Consider the following 21,255-nt stretch of genomic DNA (forward strand, 5'->3'; position numbering starts at 1 on the left):
TGAGGGAACTGTAAGGTGAGCTGGCTAGGGCCCATGCCTATCAATCACATTACCATTTCTAATAATTCATTCAATAACAAAAACCAGCGACAGCAAAAGACCATTAGATGGGTATTTAACTTCGACACAAACCTGTGACAGATGTAACATGATCGATCTTTGTGGGTTGGACAGCCAGTTCCTCCTCCGATGCCATACACATATTGGTTGCTCTTAGAAGAATTTTCTGCAAAATAAATCCCAGCTCCAAACATCCCTCCAATGTATGCATGCCTCTCATCAAACCCTTTGTGAATGATGGCATTGATGAAGGGAGACCCTGCAGAAGAAATTAAAAAGGGTATTGGGTACTCAGCTAGGATATTTACATTTAACAGGGAGTATGATCTTTACATTTAGAATATCATTATTAACTTGTCATGCTTATGTAATACAGAGGACAAGGGTTCTGCTGCAACCATCAAACAATTTCTACACAAAATTCTTGATCAATTCAATTTCAATTCAAAGATAGCTTTATTCGATTCATATAAAATCATAAAAGCACAGACAAATTCATACAGTTTAAAAATTACAATTCATAAAATATCATCTAAGACAAAGTAAAAAATACACATAGATGGTTACTCTATAGCACAATTGGGTAACTGGATACAGTTCATCTTCATAATTATTGTGCGAACTCATTGACGGACAATATTAACAATTCGAAAGTACGTTTAACCCATAGAAGCTCTGCATCTAATTACAAATTTCAGAAACTTGGGATACAGCATTAATAGTCACTTCATCCTGCAATAAAAGAATCTTAAATAGGGCCGGTCTGCACTGTCTTAAACCCCAAGACTTTAAAAGGGGGATTAGGTATCTTCTCCTGCCCCAAGCATAGAATTTACAGAATAGAATGCAATGTATAGTTGATTGCACGGAAAGGTCATCGCATGGGCAATGGCTTAGGTTTTTAGACCAATCGTTAATATCTGGATGAGTAACCATCCTAAAGTAGCTACCCATTCTCAGCCGTGCTAACAGCATTCTGTCATAGCTAGACAGCTCAGGGGACAAGTAAGACTGTAGGCCAGGACCCTGTAATAATAAATGATGATGAATGACAGAGGCCTTCTTCCCTTCAATTGACCAACGTTGATCCTCCAGAATAACAGAGCATCGTTCCTTCAGTGTTTTTTTTTATATTGAGGATAGTAATAAGGGCGTATTATAAAATTGTGGATGCCCTATATTTTTAAAAAAGGCCTTGATGTACGAGAGCCACTGAATGTTTTTGGACCCCTCAAGTTTCATACAGTCTGCAATGATTACCCTGTTAAAATCAGTTTCAGTAGATGTCCAAATCTTGTGCCATAACAGCACAGGGCTGATCCTGATTAGATCAGAGATAAATACCAGAGCAAGTTCTTTATGGCAAGCGTAGCTTGAGGTAGACTTAGGGACAGCCAACAAGTATCGGAGAAAAGTGTTTTCCTTTACCTGTATTTCTAGACAATCTGAAATTCCCCAAATGCCCGCCCCATAAATTGCAGTAGATACACATTTAGCTTTGTATATATCAAGCAAAATGCGTACAGGCCTACCCCCAAGTTTATTAGCGAACTGTCTTAGTGCACCAATAGCACGTGAGAACGCTAAGTTTCTGGTAGTAATGGCTGTAGTCCATGAGCCTCTATTGTTAAAAAGTATTCCCAAATAGGAAAAAGTACTAGTTGTCTATCTTTGATTGTTCTAAAAAAAGTGTTGCAGGAAACCTTGTTTTTTGATGAGCAGCACATGGTAAACGTTTTCCCGATGTTTATCTTTAGGCCCCTGGATCCCATGTAAAGTGAAAAACTAGCTAACGCCTTCTGGAGGCCTATTTGGGCTCTTGCCATGATCACCGCATCATCTGCGTATAGTAGAATAGGCACCGCGGCACCTTCAATTCTTGGGTAGTCCACATTTAGTTTAATTAGATGGTCTTCTACACTATTAATATAAAGATTAAAAAGAAAAGGGGCCAGGATACAACCCTGCCGTACGCCCTTCATTATAGGGAATTTTTCTGTACAATCACCTTTCTTACCGTACCGCACCTTTGCCCCTGCCCCTCTATATAATTCTTTAAGAAAGTTAAGAATATTTAGTTCAACGCCAAGGTGTAATAAAGTGTGCCACAAAACATTGTGACTCAAACAGTCGAAAGCTGAACTGGGGTTAACAAATGTCAAATAAATTGCCCTTTTTTGCCACTTTATATTTCCCTATTAAAATTGCCAAGTTTAAACCTTGTTCAATAGTGCCCAATCCTGACTTAAACCCGTACTGAAATTTGGATAAAATACATTCCTCCTTGGCCCATACCTGCAATCTATTTAATATGACTCTACCTGCTATTTTCATTAGGGAGTCAAGCAGTGAAATAGGCCTGTAACATTTGGGGTCGTTGCGGTCACCCTTTTTAAAAATAGGCACTACTATTGCATCCTGCCATGTAAGTGGAAAACCGTTAGTGTTACAACTATTAAGCACGTTTGTCAGGAGCGGTGCCCATAGGGCGATATTATCCTTATACATATCAATTGGTATTCCGTCAGGGCCTGAGGCTTTATTATTAGAGCTTTCTTTAATGGCCAATTCGACCTCTGACAGGGTAAAGCAATCTCCAAGGGGAACAAGTCATCCTGAGAAGCAGATCCTATGGTTGCAGTCTGATCAGGGCCAAGGCTTTCTGCTCTAACCGCAACATCTTTCTTGTAAAGTTCGGTAAAATGATTTACCCAGACAGACTGATCAATGGCAATCTCTATCAGGTCACAATTCCTTTCAACAAAAAAGGGAGCGTTTACCGCTCTCCAGAAGGCATTATTATCTCCTAAAGAGCACGCCTTAAGCAGTGCTCTCCAGGCATCGTCCTTTAACTCTTTCTTCCTTTTCTGCAAGGCTAATTTATAACAAGCTCTGGCCAACCTAATATCAAGAATATTTTTAGGCACTTTAAGGTTTGCTTTAGATGTGCGTGCGCCTTCTGCATTCGGAATTGAACCAGCCATCAACATGGAGTCTTTCCCCTTCCCGTGTAGTCCCTGTTAACTTGCTGCTAATATGTGAGGTTATTTTCGTAAAAGCTGAGATAACCTCGGTTGGGTTAGGATTTTCCACAAGACCGGTCATAAAATCAGAAAGAAAATCCGTTAACAAACACTGCAAAAAATTCGTAGGATCGACCTTACTCCATTTTATTGAGTAACCATTTGTTCTATTCAAGGAGATCCCATGACTATATATATTTTCAACTACATCAGATGTTTGTCTGCAACTCAACTCAATAATAAATATTGAACTAATCGGGAAATGGTCACTGAGGGCAATGTCCTCTGTTTTAAATGACAGGACATTGCAATGGTGGCTTGTAGAGGCTAATGTATAGTCAATAACAGACTTTAACCCCCTTCCATTAAAAGTAGGTTGAAAATTAACTTGGGGGTTACATAGCTCATTCACAAAGCCTAAGTCCCGCTCAAATAATAAGTTGTTGAACAAATTTCCAGATGTAGTATGCTCAAAGTGAGTGCAGGGATCTCCCTTAAGGTTAGCCATACCACATATATCTAAATTACTGTAGGGGCAAAGATGGCAGTTAAAGTCTCCAGTCACTATGACACACCCTCCCTCTTTCCCAGGTCCACTATCATTACCTAAATCATTATTTAATTCATCCAGGACCCTTTTTTGATCATCCCTAGAGATGTTATTATATAGATTTATCAGGGTGATATGCTGGTTTCCACCCGTCTTGATTGAGAGTGCTTGGTAATGATAGTTGCCCCTACTAGATAGACATTTAACAGTCAAATTAGCTGTGTTGGATAAAAATGTGCATAGTCCGCCTGAGCATCTACCCCTGCTAGTCTGCTGCGCTGCGGTGAAGTAGGTGCGATAACCACTAATGTGTGTGTCAAACTGTTCCCAGCACTCCTGAAGGCAAATCACGTCATAATTTTCTATAAATGCTAGGAAAATAGGATCCTTTGCCTTGGTCGGGGCGCTAGAGGACGCGCAAACAGAATGGCCGCCTAACGGTTAGGCTCCTGCACCCTGGAACGAATATCCTGCATTTATCCTTACCAACTGGCAGATACTGGTGCTGAAAGTTGTCTCTAAAGGCAGCTTATGTGTTCAACCAGACTCGGTCCGATTTTGAGGGTGAATGCTACCAGCGGTCCTCAAGTAATTGGCATCGACAACCTCCCTCGGGAGCGACGCACGAAACTCGGCACCGCGAGAGGCGGATCCGGCAGCTGGGAAAGTCCGGGGATTGTCCCGAGGCGGCAGGCCTGACACCTCCGGCGGCCTAAACACCTCTGGGATCCCTATCTCTTGATCGAGCGGACCAGCCACGTACCCCTTTCTGGAAGCAGCGCTACAAGCCCACACATCGAACCTTCCTCTGAAGGGCTGGAATTGAGCGACGATCGACTCTGCGGGACTTGCGTACGGCAGTCCGTCTACGGCGGGGCGTCTTTCCCGCCATTACCCTTGATGGCTGAATGGAAACGGGAGCCTAGTAGGTGAGACGAGCGAGCCACTGGTCTGCTGCAGCATACTGGACTTCTGTGCGATTATTACTGAATGCTGGGCACTGCGATCCGACCAACGCCAGTTGAGAGCCTGTGAAGGGGTCTGTATCGGTATATTTACGGGGCCGGGAAGCTGTGTACGGACCAGCAACGGCATCTGTGACCTTGGAAAAGGCGCCAACATAACACTCCTTGATACATACGCCCCAAGCAAGGGCTAATGGCAGTAGCATAGCGTACAGAGCAGCGCTCTTAACTCTTGGCGGAGATGCAGACATACGAAGCGGCTGGCCCAGGCGCTAAGGGTGGCGGACTAGCTTTCGCCATTGCGCACCATATGACGGGATCGGTGTCATAATATCCACTGAAGCTGTCCTAGGGGCCGTGTCAGCGTAAACGCACTGGGACACAGGCGCAAGCGTAGCGCAGCAAACTTCGTACATGCCACGTTGGGAACAGATTGGCCGCGCACTTTGGAGCCGGCCGGCCAGAGATACCATGGTCAGGCAAGACAACCGCCAATCTAAATTGACATTTGACGCTGCGAAAAAGGGGTCGAAAGTGCCGCAGACGGACCCGGCCATGAGTGGCGCAGGAGCGGCGAACGCCGAAATGTCCCCAGGCGGATCAGACATCCAACGGGCCCTGCTGGAGATGCGCCAGGGGTTTGCCACGGTAGTGGACAAGGTAGACAAGATATCTTCGAGAATGGATGCCCTAGTGCACAAGGTGGATCAGCATGAGGAGCGCTTAACAGCGGCTGAACAGCACATATCGGGCGCCGAAGACACCACGGCCACACACACGACCCAACTAGCCCGGATGGACAATATTCTCCGTGTAATTGCGGTCAAAAATGAGGATTTAGAGGCCAGCAGTCGGCGCAACAACATCCGCGTCACAGGCATTCCGGAATCCACAGACACTGGTAGAATGGAGCTCTACGTGGAGAAACTACTGAAGACATCGGTGGGGGAGGACGCTTTTTTGGCCCAATTCATTGTGGAACGGGCGCATAGAACATTGGGACCGGTCCCGAAACCAGGTACTCCACCAAGGCCCATAATTGCGCGGCTGCTGAATTAACGTGATCGTGATGTTGCCTTGCGAGCAGCCTGTACTTCACAACAACTGACATATAACGGCATAAACTTCTCCATTTACCCAGACTTTACCCCGCTTGTGCAGGAACAGAGGCGTAAGTTCCTTGACATCAAGAAAAAGTTACGCGCCGCGCAGATAGATTATGCGCTGCTATACCCAGCGAAGCTGCGAGTGACACCAGGCGAAGCAATATTTTTTTACAAATCCCCAGAAAGCGGAGGACTACCTAAAAACTGTCAGAAAAGCTCATAGAGGCGCCCAGGGTAGAGCATCTGCGAACGGGGATGATCAGCCTGATACCGAGGAAGTGGCATGAACCGACATGAGATGACACTGCCCTGAGCACTACCGGATTGCTCCCTGGTCTACTTAAAGTTTCGCTGGAGGCTGCTTAGCGACTGTCACTGAGCACGTGTTGCTCCATGGGAACTGAACTTAATGGGCAGTAGCTAGTGGTAACGTATTCCAGGGGCCACTATCCCTCCCACAGCCGATCCGAGGGTGGTACAGAAAACAAGGCTGGTGACGGGGGTAGTGGTTGTGCGCTCTCGATGTGTTTCCCCTAGAGGGGGTACCCCAAATGTGAACGATGGTTTTTGGGAAATGTTGAAAGTTGTTGCAGGGCTGGAGGGTGGGGGGCGGGATGATTTTTCTGGCAAGTTGGGGCTGCTTCAGTGGGTGGGGGTGGGAGGGGTGAACAGAAACACATAGATCAAACGTACACGCCTATATGGCTAGAGTTGGACAGGCTGGGGAGGACACACCTGACGTGGTTGGGGAAGGTCAGGCAATGGGAGGCGGGGCGGATGGGGTGGTTTTTTCATGCAGAACAAGGCACGACACAGACTCATGGATGCAAGTATACAGAGGATCGTATGGATGTGACACAGGGCATGGCCTTCACTGGCATGAGAATTTTGACATTGCTTGGACAGGGCTGACATTACTAGAATACCTTATCTGACTGTACTCTCCTGGAATGTCCGAGGGCTTAATGATGCCAGAAAGTGTAGGAAAGTCCTAGCTTATTTAGACCGCCATCAGGTGAACATAGCATTGCTGCAAGAAACTCACCTTGCACCTCGTTCGGCTCACCCCTTTGCGAGCCGATGGGCAGCGTTCAGGGTGTTCTCATTCTTCCTATTCCAGGGGCACTGTTATTTTGCTTAAGAAAACCACTCACTTTGCGAAATTTGGAGAGTTCAGTGATGCTGGGGGAAGATATGCTCTACTTTGGGGCAGGCTTGGTTCAGATACGATTACAATAGTGAACTGCTATGCCCCCAATGTGGATATGCCAGAATGTTTTACAATCTTGTAGGGTAGAATTGTTGATATTGGCTCTACTCATGTACTTTGGGGTGGGGATTTCAATTTGGCATTGACACCTTCATTGGATAGAGCGGATGGCAGTGTGCAATATAATACGAAGTCCAAAGATGTCGTGTGTGGTATTGTAGAGGAGGGAGGCTTGATTGACAGCTGGCGTTTCCTTCACCCCGGGAAGAGAGAAGGCACACACTTCACTTCTCACACCAACACATGGGCTCGGCTGGATTATTGCTTTCTCTCTAGAGGTCTGACGGTCGATATGGGCAAGGCCCTGCACTTAGCCAGGACCTACTCGGATCACTGCCCGGTCTTAGTACAACTGAAACCCCCGGGGTTTGACGGAGTTAGGCCCACATGGAGATTGCAACCCACAGCGCTGTTAGATGCCGCCTTTAGTGCTGAGCTGGGAGAGGAAATTACTAATTTTTTCCCGAGCAATAAAGGATCAGTAGAAAGTGTAGAGACAATATGGGAGGCATTTAAGGTTACCACAAGGGGATTCTGTATATCTAAAAGCTACGGGATACTTCGAGATATTAGGGGTACTATATGCAAATTGGAGAAGGAGTTAAAAGCGCTGGAAGAACGTATGGCGGGTAACGGTGATATGGGTCTGCATAAGGTTTTCCGACAAAAGCTGTCTGAATTTGAAGAGGAGGCGCATAGAGAAATGAAGTTTCGGGGGAAGTATTGGGTGGCACGCAGGTATTGTGAGGGCGAACGTCCAGGACGTGCACTGGCGGAACTAATTAAACATCCTAAATTTGGTAATACAGTGCAAGAGATCGCTACCGTGGCAGGTGTACAATGCCGAAACACAGAGGATATCTTACATACGTTTCGGGATCACTACAGCATACTGTATAAGACTAAAGGGTACACAACTGAAGGTACTGATAAATACTTGGATGACATAGCACTATGCTGGCTCAGCGACTTCCACAGGCAATTCCTAGCAGCTCCCCTGGAGATAGAGGAGATTAGAGATGCGATTAGGTCGTTACAAAATGGCAAGGCGTCTGGCAGTAACGGGTTGCCTGCTGAATTCTACAAGCAGTATATTGATATAATGGCGCCTGTTCTTAAGGAAGTGTATGAGGAGTCCTTAGAGATTGGGGTGTTGCCAGGGTCGATGCGGGAGGTGGTTATTTCCTCCCTCCTGAAAGCTGGGAAAGAACCGAAAAGTTGTGACTCTTATCGCCCATTGTCCCTCATAATTGAGACGCTAAAATACTGGCCAAGGTATTGGCCAACTGCCTCTCCTTGATCATGACTAAACTAGTGCTCCCGGACCAAGCGGGGTTCGTCCCAGGACGTTCCACAAGCCATAATCTGCGCACCCTGTTTTCACTGATCCAAACTATAGCACCGGAACTACCGGTGGCTGCTGTATTTCTGGATGCCACGAAGGCATTGGATTCGGTCGAATGTCCTTATCTATTTGCCATTCTACATAGAATGGGATTTCCCAAATTATTTATCTCATGTGTCCAATTGCTATATACGCAACCTACTGCCAGGGTTCTGATTAACGGCCGGTTGTCCACACATCTTTCGATCACGAGAGGCACCCGGCTGGGATGCCCCCTTTTCCCCTTACTCTTTGCCGTGGTGATTGAGCCATTGGCCTGCCGCATTTGGCAACTACACAATGCGAGTGCTTTTAATTGTTTCCAGCGACAATTGGGAATATCACTATATGCAGACGACTTGACATTATATCTCAAAGATCCCCAAACAAATCTTAATCCCCTGTTAAGGGAATTCTTGGTGTTTGGCAGAATGTCAGGCATTCAGATAAATTGGAGTAAATCACAATTTTTTCCACTAACGGCAGCCGTTAAAGAGTTTCAACTAGACTACCCACTGCAATGGTGTAGCTCAGACCTCAGATACTTGGGAATACAGGTATCGACAGACAAAGATGAGACGCTCAGATTAAATTATGGGACTGCGATATCGAAACTGACAGACACAGTGACACGCTGGATTTCCTTGCCGCTGTCCCTGGCGGGTAGGGCCTCCCTCATAAAAATGGTAATACTACCTTGTTTCCTCTACCTATTCCTGAACATACCCTACTACCCAGGAGCTTTCTTCTTTGCAACGCTACGGTCGGAGTTACTGCGGCTGTTCTGGGGGGTAAGCAGCCACGTCTTCAGTGGGCTACTGTGATACTCCCGAACGAAAAAGGTGGATTTGACGTCCCCGATTTCGAGACATACTACATAAGCGCACAGGAGCATTATGCATACCACTGGATGGTCCCAACGCCGTACATGCCGCAAATAGCGGCGGAGGATTGGGTGGCACATCCGCTTCCGCTCTCCGGCCCGATATATGGACCGGCCGCGGCGATAGACACTAAACCCACAACTGTGGATTGCACAGTGGATGCCTGGCGGCGAGTAGCGAACAAATTACAAGTGACCCTGCTATACTCCCCGCAGATGCCTCTCACGTACCATCCACGTATGCCACTGCTGCAGGAAACAGGCTTTCAAGTAATGTGTAGGAAACTCAGGATAACGAGGTGGGGGGGATCTGTTTCAGGATGGTATACTTAGAAATAAGGAGCAATTGTTCCGGGACGCCCAGCCTACCCCACTTGAGGTGTTTTATTATATACGCTTAACCCAGGGTTTGAAAACAATACTGCCGAATCATCCGAGTGAACCAGTCCCAACTGCTCCATTGGATAGAATGCTACGTTCGGGAGGAGATGGGCATTTGGTGTCAAGGATATATAGGGACATAAAAACACACATCCCAGAGACGGATAGCCCGACTCGCATGAAGTGGGGGGTGGATATTGGAACGGACATTACGGACGATCAATGGTATTATTGCTGCGCCATGACCGCTCACATATCAGCGAGCTGCCGGCTCAAAGTGATACATTATAAGTTCCTACAACGACTACTATACACCGGTACTGAAGCTCCGATACCGCTTGGCAGAGGACGATAGATGCCGGAGATGCAAAGCGGAAGGCGCTGGTTTCATACACTTAGCGTGGGAGTGCCCGGGGGTATGGAATTATTGGACGGAAGTGCATACGGCTCTCCAAGCCATAACGGAACACCATTATGACAGAGCCCCACTGATTATGTTACTAGGTTACACCGAACAGATTCCCAAACAGCATCGGAGGTTGCTTGATATAGCGCTATTGCTTGCCAAACGTAGAGTGGCCTGTAGATGGGGGCGTGGTCGAGCACCGAAATTTAAGGAGTGGATAGTAGATTTCACATACTGTCAGGAACAGCATGCTGTCCATGCTGATACACTACCAATGAAATGCAGCCCTAAAGATATCTGGGGACCCCTTCAGACATATTTACGGCATCGAGCGACAATGAGGTCAATACACGGGATGAGACTAGCTCTCCCCCTTGAACTCGTAAAATGTTGCATTGGTTTGACTATACTGTGCTGCGGATACTAATGGATGATAGCTGGTGTGGTCGATAATGGAAGCTGCGCGGATGTATAGGAGAGGAATCATTGCTTGAGCTATACTGTACTTCTGATATGTCATTTTATACTGCGAATTGTGATAGTAATGATTGATTGATACCTTCATTGAGTAATGTTCGCTACTGCTACAGAAGTGCCAATGTCCAATGTTGATTCGGCCATGATATGATAGCTGCTGTGCTTCTGCCCTACCGATCCAAGACCATGTACTGCATTCTTTTTTTCTATTCACATGCCTTGTTGATCTGTGAAATGCCTTTACCTGCACTATGTATCGTAATAATAAAAAGCATAAATAAAGTTTAATAAAATAAAATAGGATCCTTTGCCTTACTAGACAGACCCGCTATATTCCAGGATAGAAAAGCCATCCTTCCCCTGCAGTCGACCAGTTGGGCAACTTCAGCTACTACTGATGGGACAACCTTAGTTTTGCCTTTTATCTGAGCCAGAGACACTGTACTATCTCCAATGCCACTTACTGCTTCACCTGAATGATTTGGCGGGATCAACACAATTCCCACCTCATCACACATGTGATTAGTCGCTATGAAAACAGTATTATCTATCCCGGTTTCTAATGTGCAAGATTGGGTGAAGGCTACAGTTCTGTCTTCGTCCCTCTCCACTACTTTAACGTTTTGGCTGTCATAAGCAGCTCAGCTAGCTCCTTTATTATACTGAACATAACGAACCCTCTCTCTATTCGATGACTCGATTGTAGATGAACGTCTATCGACCATCTCCAGGGGGCTAAACCTATTGGCGGTCGGAATTCCACACCAGTTATCCCTGAAAGCTAGGTTCCTGACTGGGTTACTCCCCCATGCCCCCATCCGCCCCAGCCGCGAAACCCTACTCTGCGCCAGTTCCCATCCAAGTCAAGATCAGGGTCAAGGTTAAAATTGCGACCCGGGCGACTCCTAGGGGGATAGAAAAAAAGAGACGTTTTGTTTCTATACCTTCAAACCCAGCTTGCACATTCCATGAGCACATATGCTCGACTGTATGGGGATCCTCAAAATGAATCAAGACACAATCACCCTGGGTGGTTTTCCTCTCGTATCCCACCCACGGCACCCTACGCACTGTCAGAATCTTACTTGACCAATGGGGGGGTAATGGTCGGTTTAGATTAAGCCAGTGTTGAACCTTGTTTTTTAAAGACCAGCTAGGTTCCTCCACTGCATCTACCAGTTCCGGAACCCCAGTCATGACTACCACGTAGGGGCTTGCCTCAGGGGGCAAATTGACCACTCGTCTCCTGTCTAGAGCTTCCTTGTTCCCATTCCCTTTGGGTTGCAAAAAGGGAGCTTCCGATAAGGTATCCCCCTGTGTAATGTGCGCGGCAGGATCTTTAGACTGGTCAGCCACTTTCTTCTCCAGGGCTATGATAGGCTTTGGTTTTGTACTGGCAACTGGGGCTGATGGATTTTTAGGTACTTGGGGAACAGGTTTGGAATTACTGGATTTATTAACCACAACCTTTGATGCCCCTTGATTTTTTGAAAGTTTGGGCAGGGCACAGAGGGTGGCTAACTATTTCAATGTGGGATAATCTTATCTTGATAAGGGAGAGATTTTTAAAGAGCTCTCCCATTTTTAGTAAGAATAAGCTGTCAGCCTCATCTTCGGTATCACTTTCCCCTACCATGCTAGATGACACCCCTGGGAGTCCTGTACACATGACTACCTTAGTCACTACAGGACGTAATTGCTCATTCTCTGTGCATGGGTCGTGATTGAGTCCCTCCCCAGCCTTATTTTGTGAGTCTCCAATTACCACCATGTTTTGTTTCTTAGATTTCTTTGGAATAGCACCCTCCCCTCCTACCCCTCAACTGGCTACTGCTTTTAACGTTTGGGATAATATTACCATCAAAATCTGTTTTTTTTCTAGATCCAAACTTAATTGAGAATCAGACAATATATGTGACGCTGACAGGTCCACCGCTTTTGGCATACTATGAACAACGGCGTGGACCTCTGAGCGGCGCACATCCATGGCATGGTCGGGGCTTTTCGCTGTTGCAAAATGTCCCATTGACGATCTTTTTGCCATAGCAAGATCTTGGGACACTCTTCGCTCCATGAGAATGATGCCTTGGTCAATAAATGAGTTGGCCGGTGTAATGAAGTTGTCTAATGTTCCTGTCAGTTTTGCCCCCCCCCGCAGCCGTTTTACTCCTACTCACTCGAGTACACATATTAGGATTGTACACATAACGTCCACAGAAGAAGAGGAAATAGAAAACCGATATATCACACACGTAAAGTACTCATGAGCTCAAATGTTAGGAGGGTGGCCCGGCCCGGTCTCACACGGTCTTGAACGGGCTTAAACGGGCCCGCTCTTGGCCCGGGCTTCACCCGCCGCCCGCGCGCGTCCTGCGTGCGCGTGTATAGGCGTTACTAAATGGGAGGAGGAGGTGGGCGGGAAGAGGCACCAGGTGCGCGTGGTCACGAAGCGCAAGTACCTCTGGTCCTCGCAGTCCCGCTCCCCCTAGGCAGCCCAAGTTCAATCCAGCGGCAGGTCCGGGTCAAGAGCAAACAAAGGACACCAGACGGCAGCAGTTCCAGGCAAAATGCGAAGGTGGGCTTTAAACTCGCACAGTCACCAGAGCGTACCTCGACTACGAGCGGCACCCCAAATTCTTTTTTTTTTTTTATTTATTTTTATTGACATTTTTTTATATGAACGGCAAGGCAGCACCCCAAATTCTTGATCTCATCTCAAATGCCACTTATCTCCGTAATAACACAGAGCTGGTGTACTCACAAACATGACAGAGACCGATGGAAAAAGCGGTGGAACAAAATATTTTCTGCAGGCATGACCTCGGCCATCATTAACCTTTACATTATATGTACTATTTAAAATATGTAGCTCAGGAATACAACTCACCCAAACTAATAGCTTTGAGGTCCAACCGAATCTGTTACTTAGGCTAGGGAAAGGTGAAATCAGATAGGTACCTCTATGTAATTTAGCCTGTAGGCTCGTTCTTATTAACTTACTTACCAAAGAGGGGGAGGGCAGTGGTTGTTGAGAAGCATGCAAGAATATTACATCTTTATAATTTTCAGTTGATGGATAAATCTTACTGCAAATTCCTCACCTTATGAAGGTTGTATGACTAAACAACTACTTCCTGAACCACAACTTCCTAAACAACGAAAGTTTAACAACGACCTATTCTTAACCACTACTAATTTTATAACGACTTCCTGAACAACGAAAATCCTTTTACTTGCAAATTACTAATTTCTGAGACCGTTTTCTATTAATTCCTCAAGTTAATTCTGTGTCTTTCTTCGTGCTCAATACGATCTTGAAAAAATAAAAGGCTGTGATTTTCTTTTTAGTCTTATAAGTTACGAGCACAAAGACATTAATCTGAGCACCTCAGCACAAGCGCAAACAATTAAAGTTGACTTGTTAGGCTGAAATAAATTAAACATGCTTTTTTTGTATAATAAAATAATTGCTGAACATTGTTTAAATCATTTTAAGTAAGATTTTTTTTTTAAATTAAAAACTAACTTCATAAACCATTATCCATAAAATATGTACATCGTGTTGCAAGAAGTACAAGTGTTTAAACATCAAATTAAATACACATGTATAAACGCCCTTTTTAAATACAAAATGTCTTACCTTAGAATGTCAAAGAATTCCAGAAACGCTTTTCTAAATTCGTTCATCCAAGCAGAAGAAAACCAGACTACATCCCAAAACTTTTTTTAAAACGTCAGCCAGGGTGCAGAGGAAACGTTAAGGCTGACATTAGAAGATTATTAATATTATTATGATTATTAGCATTACAAGATGCAAATGTCAACATTAATTTCCAAAACTACCGCGGGCAACAAAGGCTGATTTTTGTTTGGGCGGAGATGAGTGACTAATCACTCGAACGAAGCCCAATCGCAGTGAGCATCTGGGGAAGGAAACAAGTCCTCTGCTGGCTCTGGCTGCGGGTCAACATAAGAGTGAGCTGGTTTCCGCAGTCCTACAGTGAGGAGACCGAGGGGCTAATCATTGGGGGCCCAGCACGGAGGGCAAAGCAGCATGCTCTGTAAGAGGCCAATTCCAGCACTGGAACCCAGGACCAGAATGGAACCAGCGATGTAGAATGAGCGGAGCCTGCCGTGACGTGCAACTCGTGGTTCCGACCTTCGTTGTTAACTCTTCGTTGTTCAGGTAAGTCGTCGTTCCGACATCGTGGTTAAGGATGTTTCCCCCTTATGAATGATCCCCAAACCAATAACCTCTGGGAGGTAAGACTGAGTAGTGCTAGTTAACCAAGGAAACCATGTACACAGCACTGGCAGAGTATTTGTCACTGTGTGTTTGTATTTGAGGCAGTAATGTTTACCAAAAATACGCAGTGATGACCATGCGGCTCTCCTGCAGAACACCTCAGCTTAGAACCATGGAAGCAGCCAGGGTCCTAGTGCTGTAGGCTTGAATACCCTCAAGAGAGAGTTTTGTGGTCAATGTATACAAAATATTGATACAGAGGATTGCCCAACATGAAATGGTGTTTGGTTAAAGTCTTCTTGGCTTTGGTGAAGCCCACAGAGGTGATCATCTACTCTGTCATGTTTAGTGTGATCGACGCAAGAGGATACTACAAGCCTGGAGTCAGTCTGTGCAGATGTTCCTCCTCTCTGGTGTATGAGAAGAGAAAAAAGTTGAAGCATGATGGACTGACCCATTTGAAAATTATATACCACTTTTGGTAGGAAAGAAGGACAGGTGTGAAAAACCAATTTATCCAGTTTGAATACCGTGAATGGTGGTCGAACCGAAAGAAAGATCTTGAAGTCACCAGCCCTATGGACTGAAGTCATTCCTACGAAGAAGACAATCTTTAGAATGATAAGTAGAACCAAACAACTGTGCATCGGCTTGAATGTGGATGGCTTAAGAAAAGTTAAGACAATATTCAAATCCCACTGAGGAACAATAAACAGAGTGAGAGTAACATGTAACATGTAAAGTAAACCTTTCAGAAAGTGCACCACTATTGGTGACTTAAACAATGAAAGCTGGTCAAGAAGATACATGAAAGTGAACAAGGCAGTCAAATTAACTGCAGCCAATGATCGACTGTTGATAAGCAAAGGTGTAAAGTGTAGAAAATGAGCTAGATAAATAAAATCGGTTCAAGCCTTCCAACTTGCACCACTGAAGAAACGTGCTAAAGAAACCCGCATAAATTGATTTTGTTGCGTAATTCAAATCAGCTAAGATAGCATCCAGAAATTTAGCTGCTAAGCAAAAGGACTCTAGCTAGCACTGTTCACTCTCCATTCGTGCTGCAAACGGAGACTAGACCATTTTGCTGTTAGAGCAGGTCCACCCTGTGCAGAAGAGGTCTATTCTGGTTTCGCATGCTGTGCATTATTCCATATTCAATTGGTTGGACCCACAATGGTTTCCAGAAAATTCAAATTCTTCAAGTTGAAATACTACTCCTACAGGTAAGTAACCATTTCGTTTTGCAGTGTGAAGCTTTTCTACATTCCCATGCTGTGCATTCATTTTGTAGCAGTGTTTGTCTCCTTAGGGATTTTGGGCAGAAATAAATGTGTACTTGAGAGCCCATGTTTTTAGCTCTTTTTATCCACTTTGAGCTTTTCTGTTTACTTGAATGTCCACACAGTAATGTTTTCGGAAGACACGTATGGAGGACTAGGTAGATTCCATACAGATGTCATTGATTAAAGTATTTGGCAAAAAGGCTATTGTGACTCTCTTTCCCTGTGGGAAATGCTGTTGGTTTTTCCACAAGTTTTACATTCGTATTTTGGTAGCATATCTGATTGTTTGCACCATCCATCATACAATGTTACCCCTGGATACAGGTGTCCCTTTGCCTACTGGTGCAGAGGAAACTAAGAGCTGCTTTCCTTTTCTTAAATGCTTAGTTTCAGTCGGGTAGTACATGACCACTCTTCGGGATGGCTAATATGCGCAAGGTTCTTTCAGTGGGTCTCTAGTTGTTGGAAGAACGCAGCCAGATGTATGGTTAGGTTAACACAGACTTTCAACACCAACCTTAGAGCGAGTGTTAAACGTATTGGCCATATTCTCCCCACTTCTATTGTTCATGAGTCTCTCTTTCTCTCACCAGTGGATACATCTATTCCACTTTGTGGTGCAGCACCTCCGCGTATCTGATCACCTAGCCTCCCTGAGGACCCCCATAGTCCTTTTTCGGAGGTTCTATGTACTTAGGAGCCAGGCAAGCAGGTTGAGGGCTGGTTGGTTCAAGGTCCAGGAACTGCTGGGAGGCTTAATATTTCTCCTAAAGAGTTCCTCAGGTCTAAAAACCATATCTGTCTCGCCCACTGAGGAAGCAATAGGATTAGCATCATGGTTGAGTGTCTGTATTTTTCTATTGATATTGGAATTAATGGTATTGGGGAAAAGCGTATGCAAATGTCTCTAACCAATCTATCGAGAGGGCATTTCCCTTGATTCGGTGATGTAGGCACCTGGCATTTTGCGTCTTATGTGGGTTGCAAACAGGCCTCTGTCTGGTGTGCCCCATTTGCAAAAACACTGTATTTAGCACTTACGGTTTTGAGCTCACATTATGCTGAATGTGATTGCTTGTCTTTTTTAACAAAAACGCATAATATTTTATGCGTCTAACCACTTTTTACTATATTCTTTTTTGGAAGTGTGCTCCTGAAGCAACATGTGCGAGCGGGAGAAGGGCATGGGTGAGAGGGGATGGCAGAACGCTCAGACCACAGAGGGTGGGCAGGGGGTGCTCGGGAAAAGCAGATGGCCAATGGAAACACACAGAAAAAGGCAAGTGGGCGGGGCAACCGCAAGGACAGTAGAGAGGGGAGGAACTTGGGCAAGCAGGCAACGGAGGGTGTGCAGGAGGGGATGGGTAAGAAGATTGAGGTGGGAGAAGTACATCAGAGGTACATCTGCGAAACACACACTCGCTTAGAGTGCTTAAAGAAAAAGAAAAATGTAGTGCCTGATAAAGAGAGTAGTTAAGCAGGGGAGGGACAAACACATGGAGACAGGAAGCATACAGAAGCTGATGAATAAGAAACCATCCAATGAGAGGAACAATGATGCCAACCAATTGTAAACAAATGGTAGCCTATGAGCCCCGTGTGAAATAACAAAAGGTCTCACAAGAGAGGGTTGCATGCTCTATCTTGAGCGAGACAAAAACCATTTATTTACAGCCTGTTCTTTAGACGCAATTGTTAAATCGACAGTCCCGGATAGTAACACAGTCTTGGCATGTAATATTAAAAAGGAGGGCTTCCACTGGTAGTGCTTTCTTAAGAACTCACCATGAAATAGCATGCGCTCGTTATGGTGATTATGGTTTTCCTCCGAAACCTCCTTTTGTCTGTGACAAAATCGTTCCCTCAGCTTTTTGTTTACTACCTTCTGGATCTGAAATGGAAAAACAGGATTCCAAATACATTTTAAGGTTTAATATGCAATACAATTCCTTTCATCAGAAATGTGTAAAGGATTATGAATAAAGCACATGTACTAAGTTTCAAAATGTTTTTAATGGATATTTAAAACAAATTAATGCAAGCGGTCAATATAGCATGTATTATTGGTGGCTAAAGTCATTTTTGGGGTCACATAACAATTGCTGGCCTTACCGAAGTAAGGGGAAGATGTAATACTTTGGAAGATATGGTCCGAAATTCTGCACATGGCCAAGATTATTCCGTGCTTATGAGTATTAAAGGAGACCCCCCAAATAAGACTATACCAAGTTTAAGAATAAGCAAAATATATTTTAGCACATTTATAACAGGTGAGAACAAGACAATCATTTAAACACGTTTACATATTAACTAAAATTATGATACAAAATGGATAATCTCAGTGAAATTTAAAGACTATGAAGACTTTCTGGATACTCCACTATAGCATCCACAGCAATAACTGGAAAGAATATACTATCATATTAAGAATATCTCCTGTTGTAGGCAATTTAGAAAGATTACTCTCAACACATGGCATATTATTTGCCAAAAATAATGCCAAAATTGAATTATTTTAAAAAGGAACATTACTCTTCTAACACATTTAAAGGTTCTAATACTCCCTCTCCGACAACATGCATTAGGAGGTACTAATCTACTAAAATATAGAGGTTGAAGCATAAAATCCCACAACTAGGTTTAATAAACAGCACGGAGGCAGAATAAAAATAAGTTATTTGTAACATTAGTTTTCTCATCTCTGGCATCATCTTGGAATACACAAACAATGCATCTCTGCCTCTTTGCAGACAACAGGTATGCTTTTAAAAGACAGATGACCATTTTTATTTTTAAATTCCTGTTCAATAACACTTTTTTTTACATTCTACTCTCTTCTTATTGAACAAGTTACTTACCTTTGGTAACACGCTTTCTTGTTACTACTCTAACCGCAGATTCCTCACCTTTAGAATATTCCCTAGGTGCCAAACTAGACGCGGAAAGCGCTCAGCAATGCTCCAGTGCACTGCCAGGAGTACGGTGTGGCTCCACAGAGTCTGTACCGCCTCGGAAAAGACAGGCAGAGCCGTATATAAACATCACTCATGTGGGGTGATGTTTGTTTCTTGCTTGACGCTTTCTGCTCCCTCAGGCAATGAGCACTTGCAGCAGTCAGATCCAGTGTGCAGATCTCGAACTTGGGACCTTTTTAGATGTTAAAAAGAGGATACTCCACAAATTGGGGAGGTTGGAAAGAAGAATGGAACCTGCAATTAGAGTATCTATCAGAAAGAGCGTTACTGAAGGTTAGTAATTATTCTTCTGATGGATACTTCTAATTGCAAATTCCTACCGTTAGAATAGACACTAAAGCAATACCTACCTTCTAAAGGTAGAGGGTCTATGGAGTGGACTCCGACCAAAAAGTTCTGCAGACTGACCTCCATTTAACTTTGCTGTCAAGACAACAGAGCTTAGTGAATGTATGCAACGATGCCCACGTCCCACCCTAGCAGATCTCAAGGACTTCTAAAGGTGGAGGGTCTTTGGAGTGGACTCGGGCCAAAAAGTTCTGCAGAGTGAGCTACATGTCCTTCCCATTTAACTGTTCCAGAAATCAAGGACGGACACTCCGCACGCAGTGGTAGTAGCCTTAGCATTTGTGAAATGGGCCGTTTTTTGGGCAGAGTGCTTAGCAGGCCTTAATGCATAGGGATATTCTCCTCAATAGAGGCCTCTTTTGCACAGCCTTTCGTTTCTCCGTCCTAGTGAACCCCAGTTAAAGCAGATTGTGCATCCAATGGGCCCTGGTTTGATTGATGTAAAAGCTGAAAGCTCTTATGGAGCCCTATCGATGGAGCCACTCCTCCCCTCCTCCTTCAAGGGGTGAGGAGGGTCAAAGAATGTTGGCAGTGTAATGGATTGCCCAATGTGGAAAGGAGTCGCAGGTTTAGGCAAAAAGGTTGTCTGAGTCCTCAGCACCAGTTTGCCCAGTATGGGGTCAAGGCCAAGTTAAGGCCCCACTATGGCATCGCAAACAGTTTGGGAGAAATGTGTGTCAAACCTTTAATACACCACATCACAGCAGGGGACTCAAACAATGACATCTGGTATGGTAAACATAACAAGGTGGAAAGGGCCAATAAATACCCTTTTAGAGTGCCAACAGAAAGGCCTGGCTGGGCCAAAGGCAAAACAAATATTACAAGCAAAACATCAGTTTTGCTTGTAAGGAGTCTACCTTGAGAATTCCACAAGAGGCTACACATTTGTCCGAGCTCCCACTATAGTTGGACTTCATTAAAGGGTGTATGGCAGCAAGGATGACATCCACCACTTCAGGCTGCAAATCCAATGCAGTAAATTGCTGCCATTCATGTGTAGATTGTGCAAATTCAGGTGAAGGACCCTGTTCTGCTACTCAGACAGGAGATCCACTGGAAGAGGTGGTCTGATCAGAGGGCATATGCTCATGCCAGAGGGTCTGAGTATCACAATCACATTCTCCTGACCCTATGTGGAGCCATTAAAATGATCAGGGCCAGGTAGTTCTCGATCTTCTTCAGAACTCGGGGCAAGAGAGGCGGGGCAGCAAGGCGTACATGAGTCCCATGTTCCATTCCAGTCGAAGTGCATCTCCTCATAAACTTTTCACAGAACTCCAGTGCAGAAAATTGTTGACAATGCATGTTGAACTGGGGTGAAAAGATCTAGCCAGGGGTTCTATTCACTGTTGGAAGATGCCCAGCCCCACCCTACCTTGGGATGTTGTCATCATTCGTGATCAGCCAGATGTTGCCGTCTGACCTGGTCTGCTCAGGCATTCAAGGACTCCCATCTGGTGGTCTACAATAAGAACAATGAACTGACACTTGAGCCAACTCCAGAGGTGAAGGGCCTCCTGGCACAGGACCCAGAAGCCGACTCTGCCATGTTTGTTGGAGTACCAGTGTTGTCAGTGAGAACGAATAGTTTCTTACCCGTGTAGTTTTGCAGCTTGAAGATCTTTCTGGATTCGCTATGCTGTGCATTATTCCGCGGTATAGTAGCTGGGTCCGGAATCGTAGTCTTTTCTCTCTTTTTTTTCCGTAGCCCAGGTGGGCGTCGACGTCCCACCTTTTGGTGTCCTTCCTGTGACGTCGGCACGCTTCCTGCGGAAGCTCCCACCTTTGGGCGTCATCTTCGGATTCTTTTTTCTTGCTTTTGTGTTGTGTTCGTGAATCCTTTGGCAACGTTTTCAACTTTTCCCTTAAAGTAAATGAATTTCCACTTTGTC

The 21,255-nt window shown here is 44.9% G+C and overlaps 1 protein-coding gene across 5 annotated transcripts in view; it reads right to left on the reverse strand.

The window, feature by feature from the left end:
* Positions 1-21,255, reverse strand: part of LOC144818631 (poly [ADP-ribose] polymerase tankyrase-1) — a 682,266-nt gene that overhangs the window by 35,164 nt on the left and 625,847 nt on the right. For all 5 annotated transcript variants that reach the window (XM_078676238.1, XM_078676237.1, XM_078676236.1 and 2 more), the window contains 2 exons: positions 17,823-17,928; positions 133-319 (listed from right to left, as the gene is read on the reverse strand). In XM_078676238.1, coding sequence (XP_078532364.1) covers positions 133-319; positions 17,823-17,928 — 293 coding nt within the window. The remainder of the gene's footprint in view (positions 1-132; positions 320-17,822; positions 17,929-21,255) is intronic.

Source organism: Lissotriton helveticus, chromosome 2_1 (assembly GCF_964261635.1).
Source record: "Lissotriton helveticus chromosome 2_1, aLisHel1.1, whole genome shotgun sequence".
Classification (NCBI taxonomy): domain Eukaryota; kingdom Metazoa; phylum Chordata; class Amphibia; order Caudata; family Salamandridae; genus Lissotriton; species Lissotriton helveticus.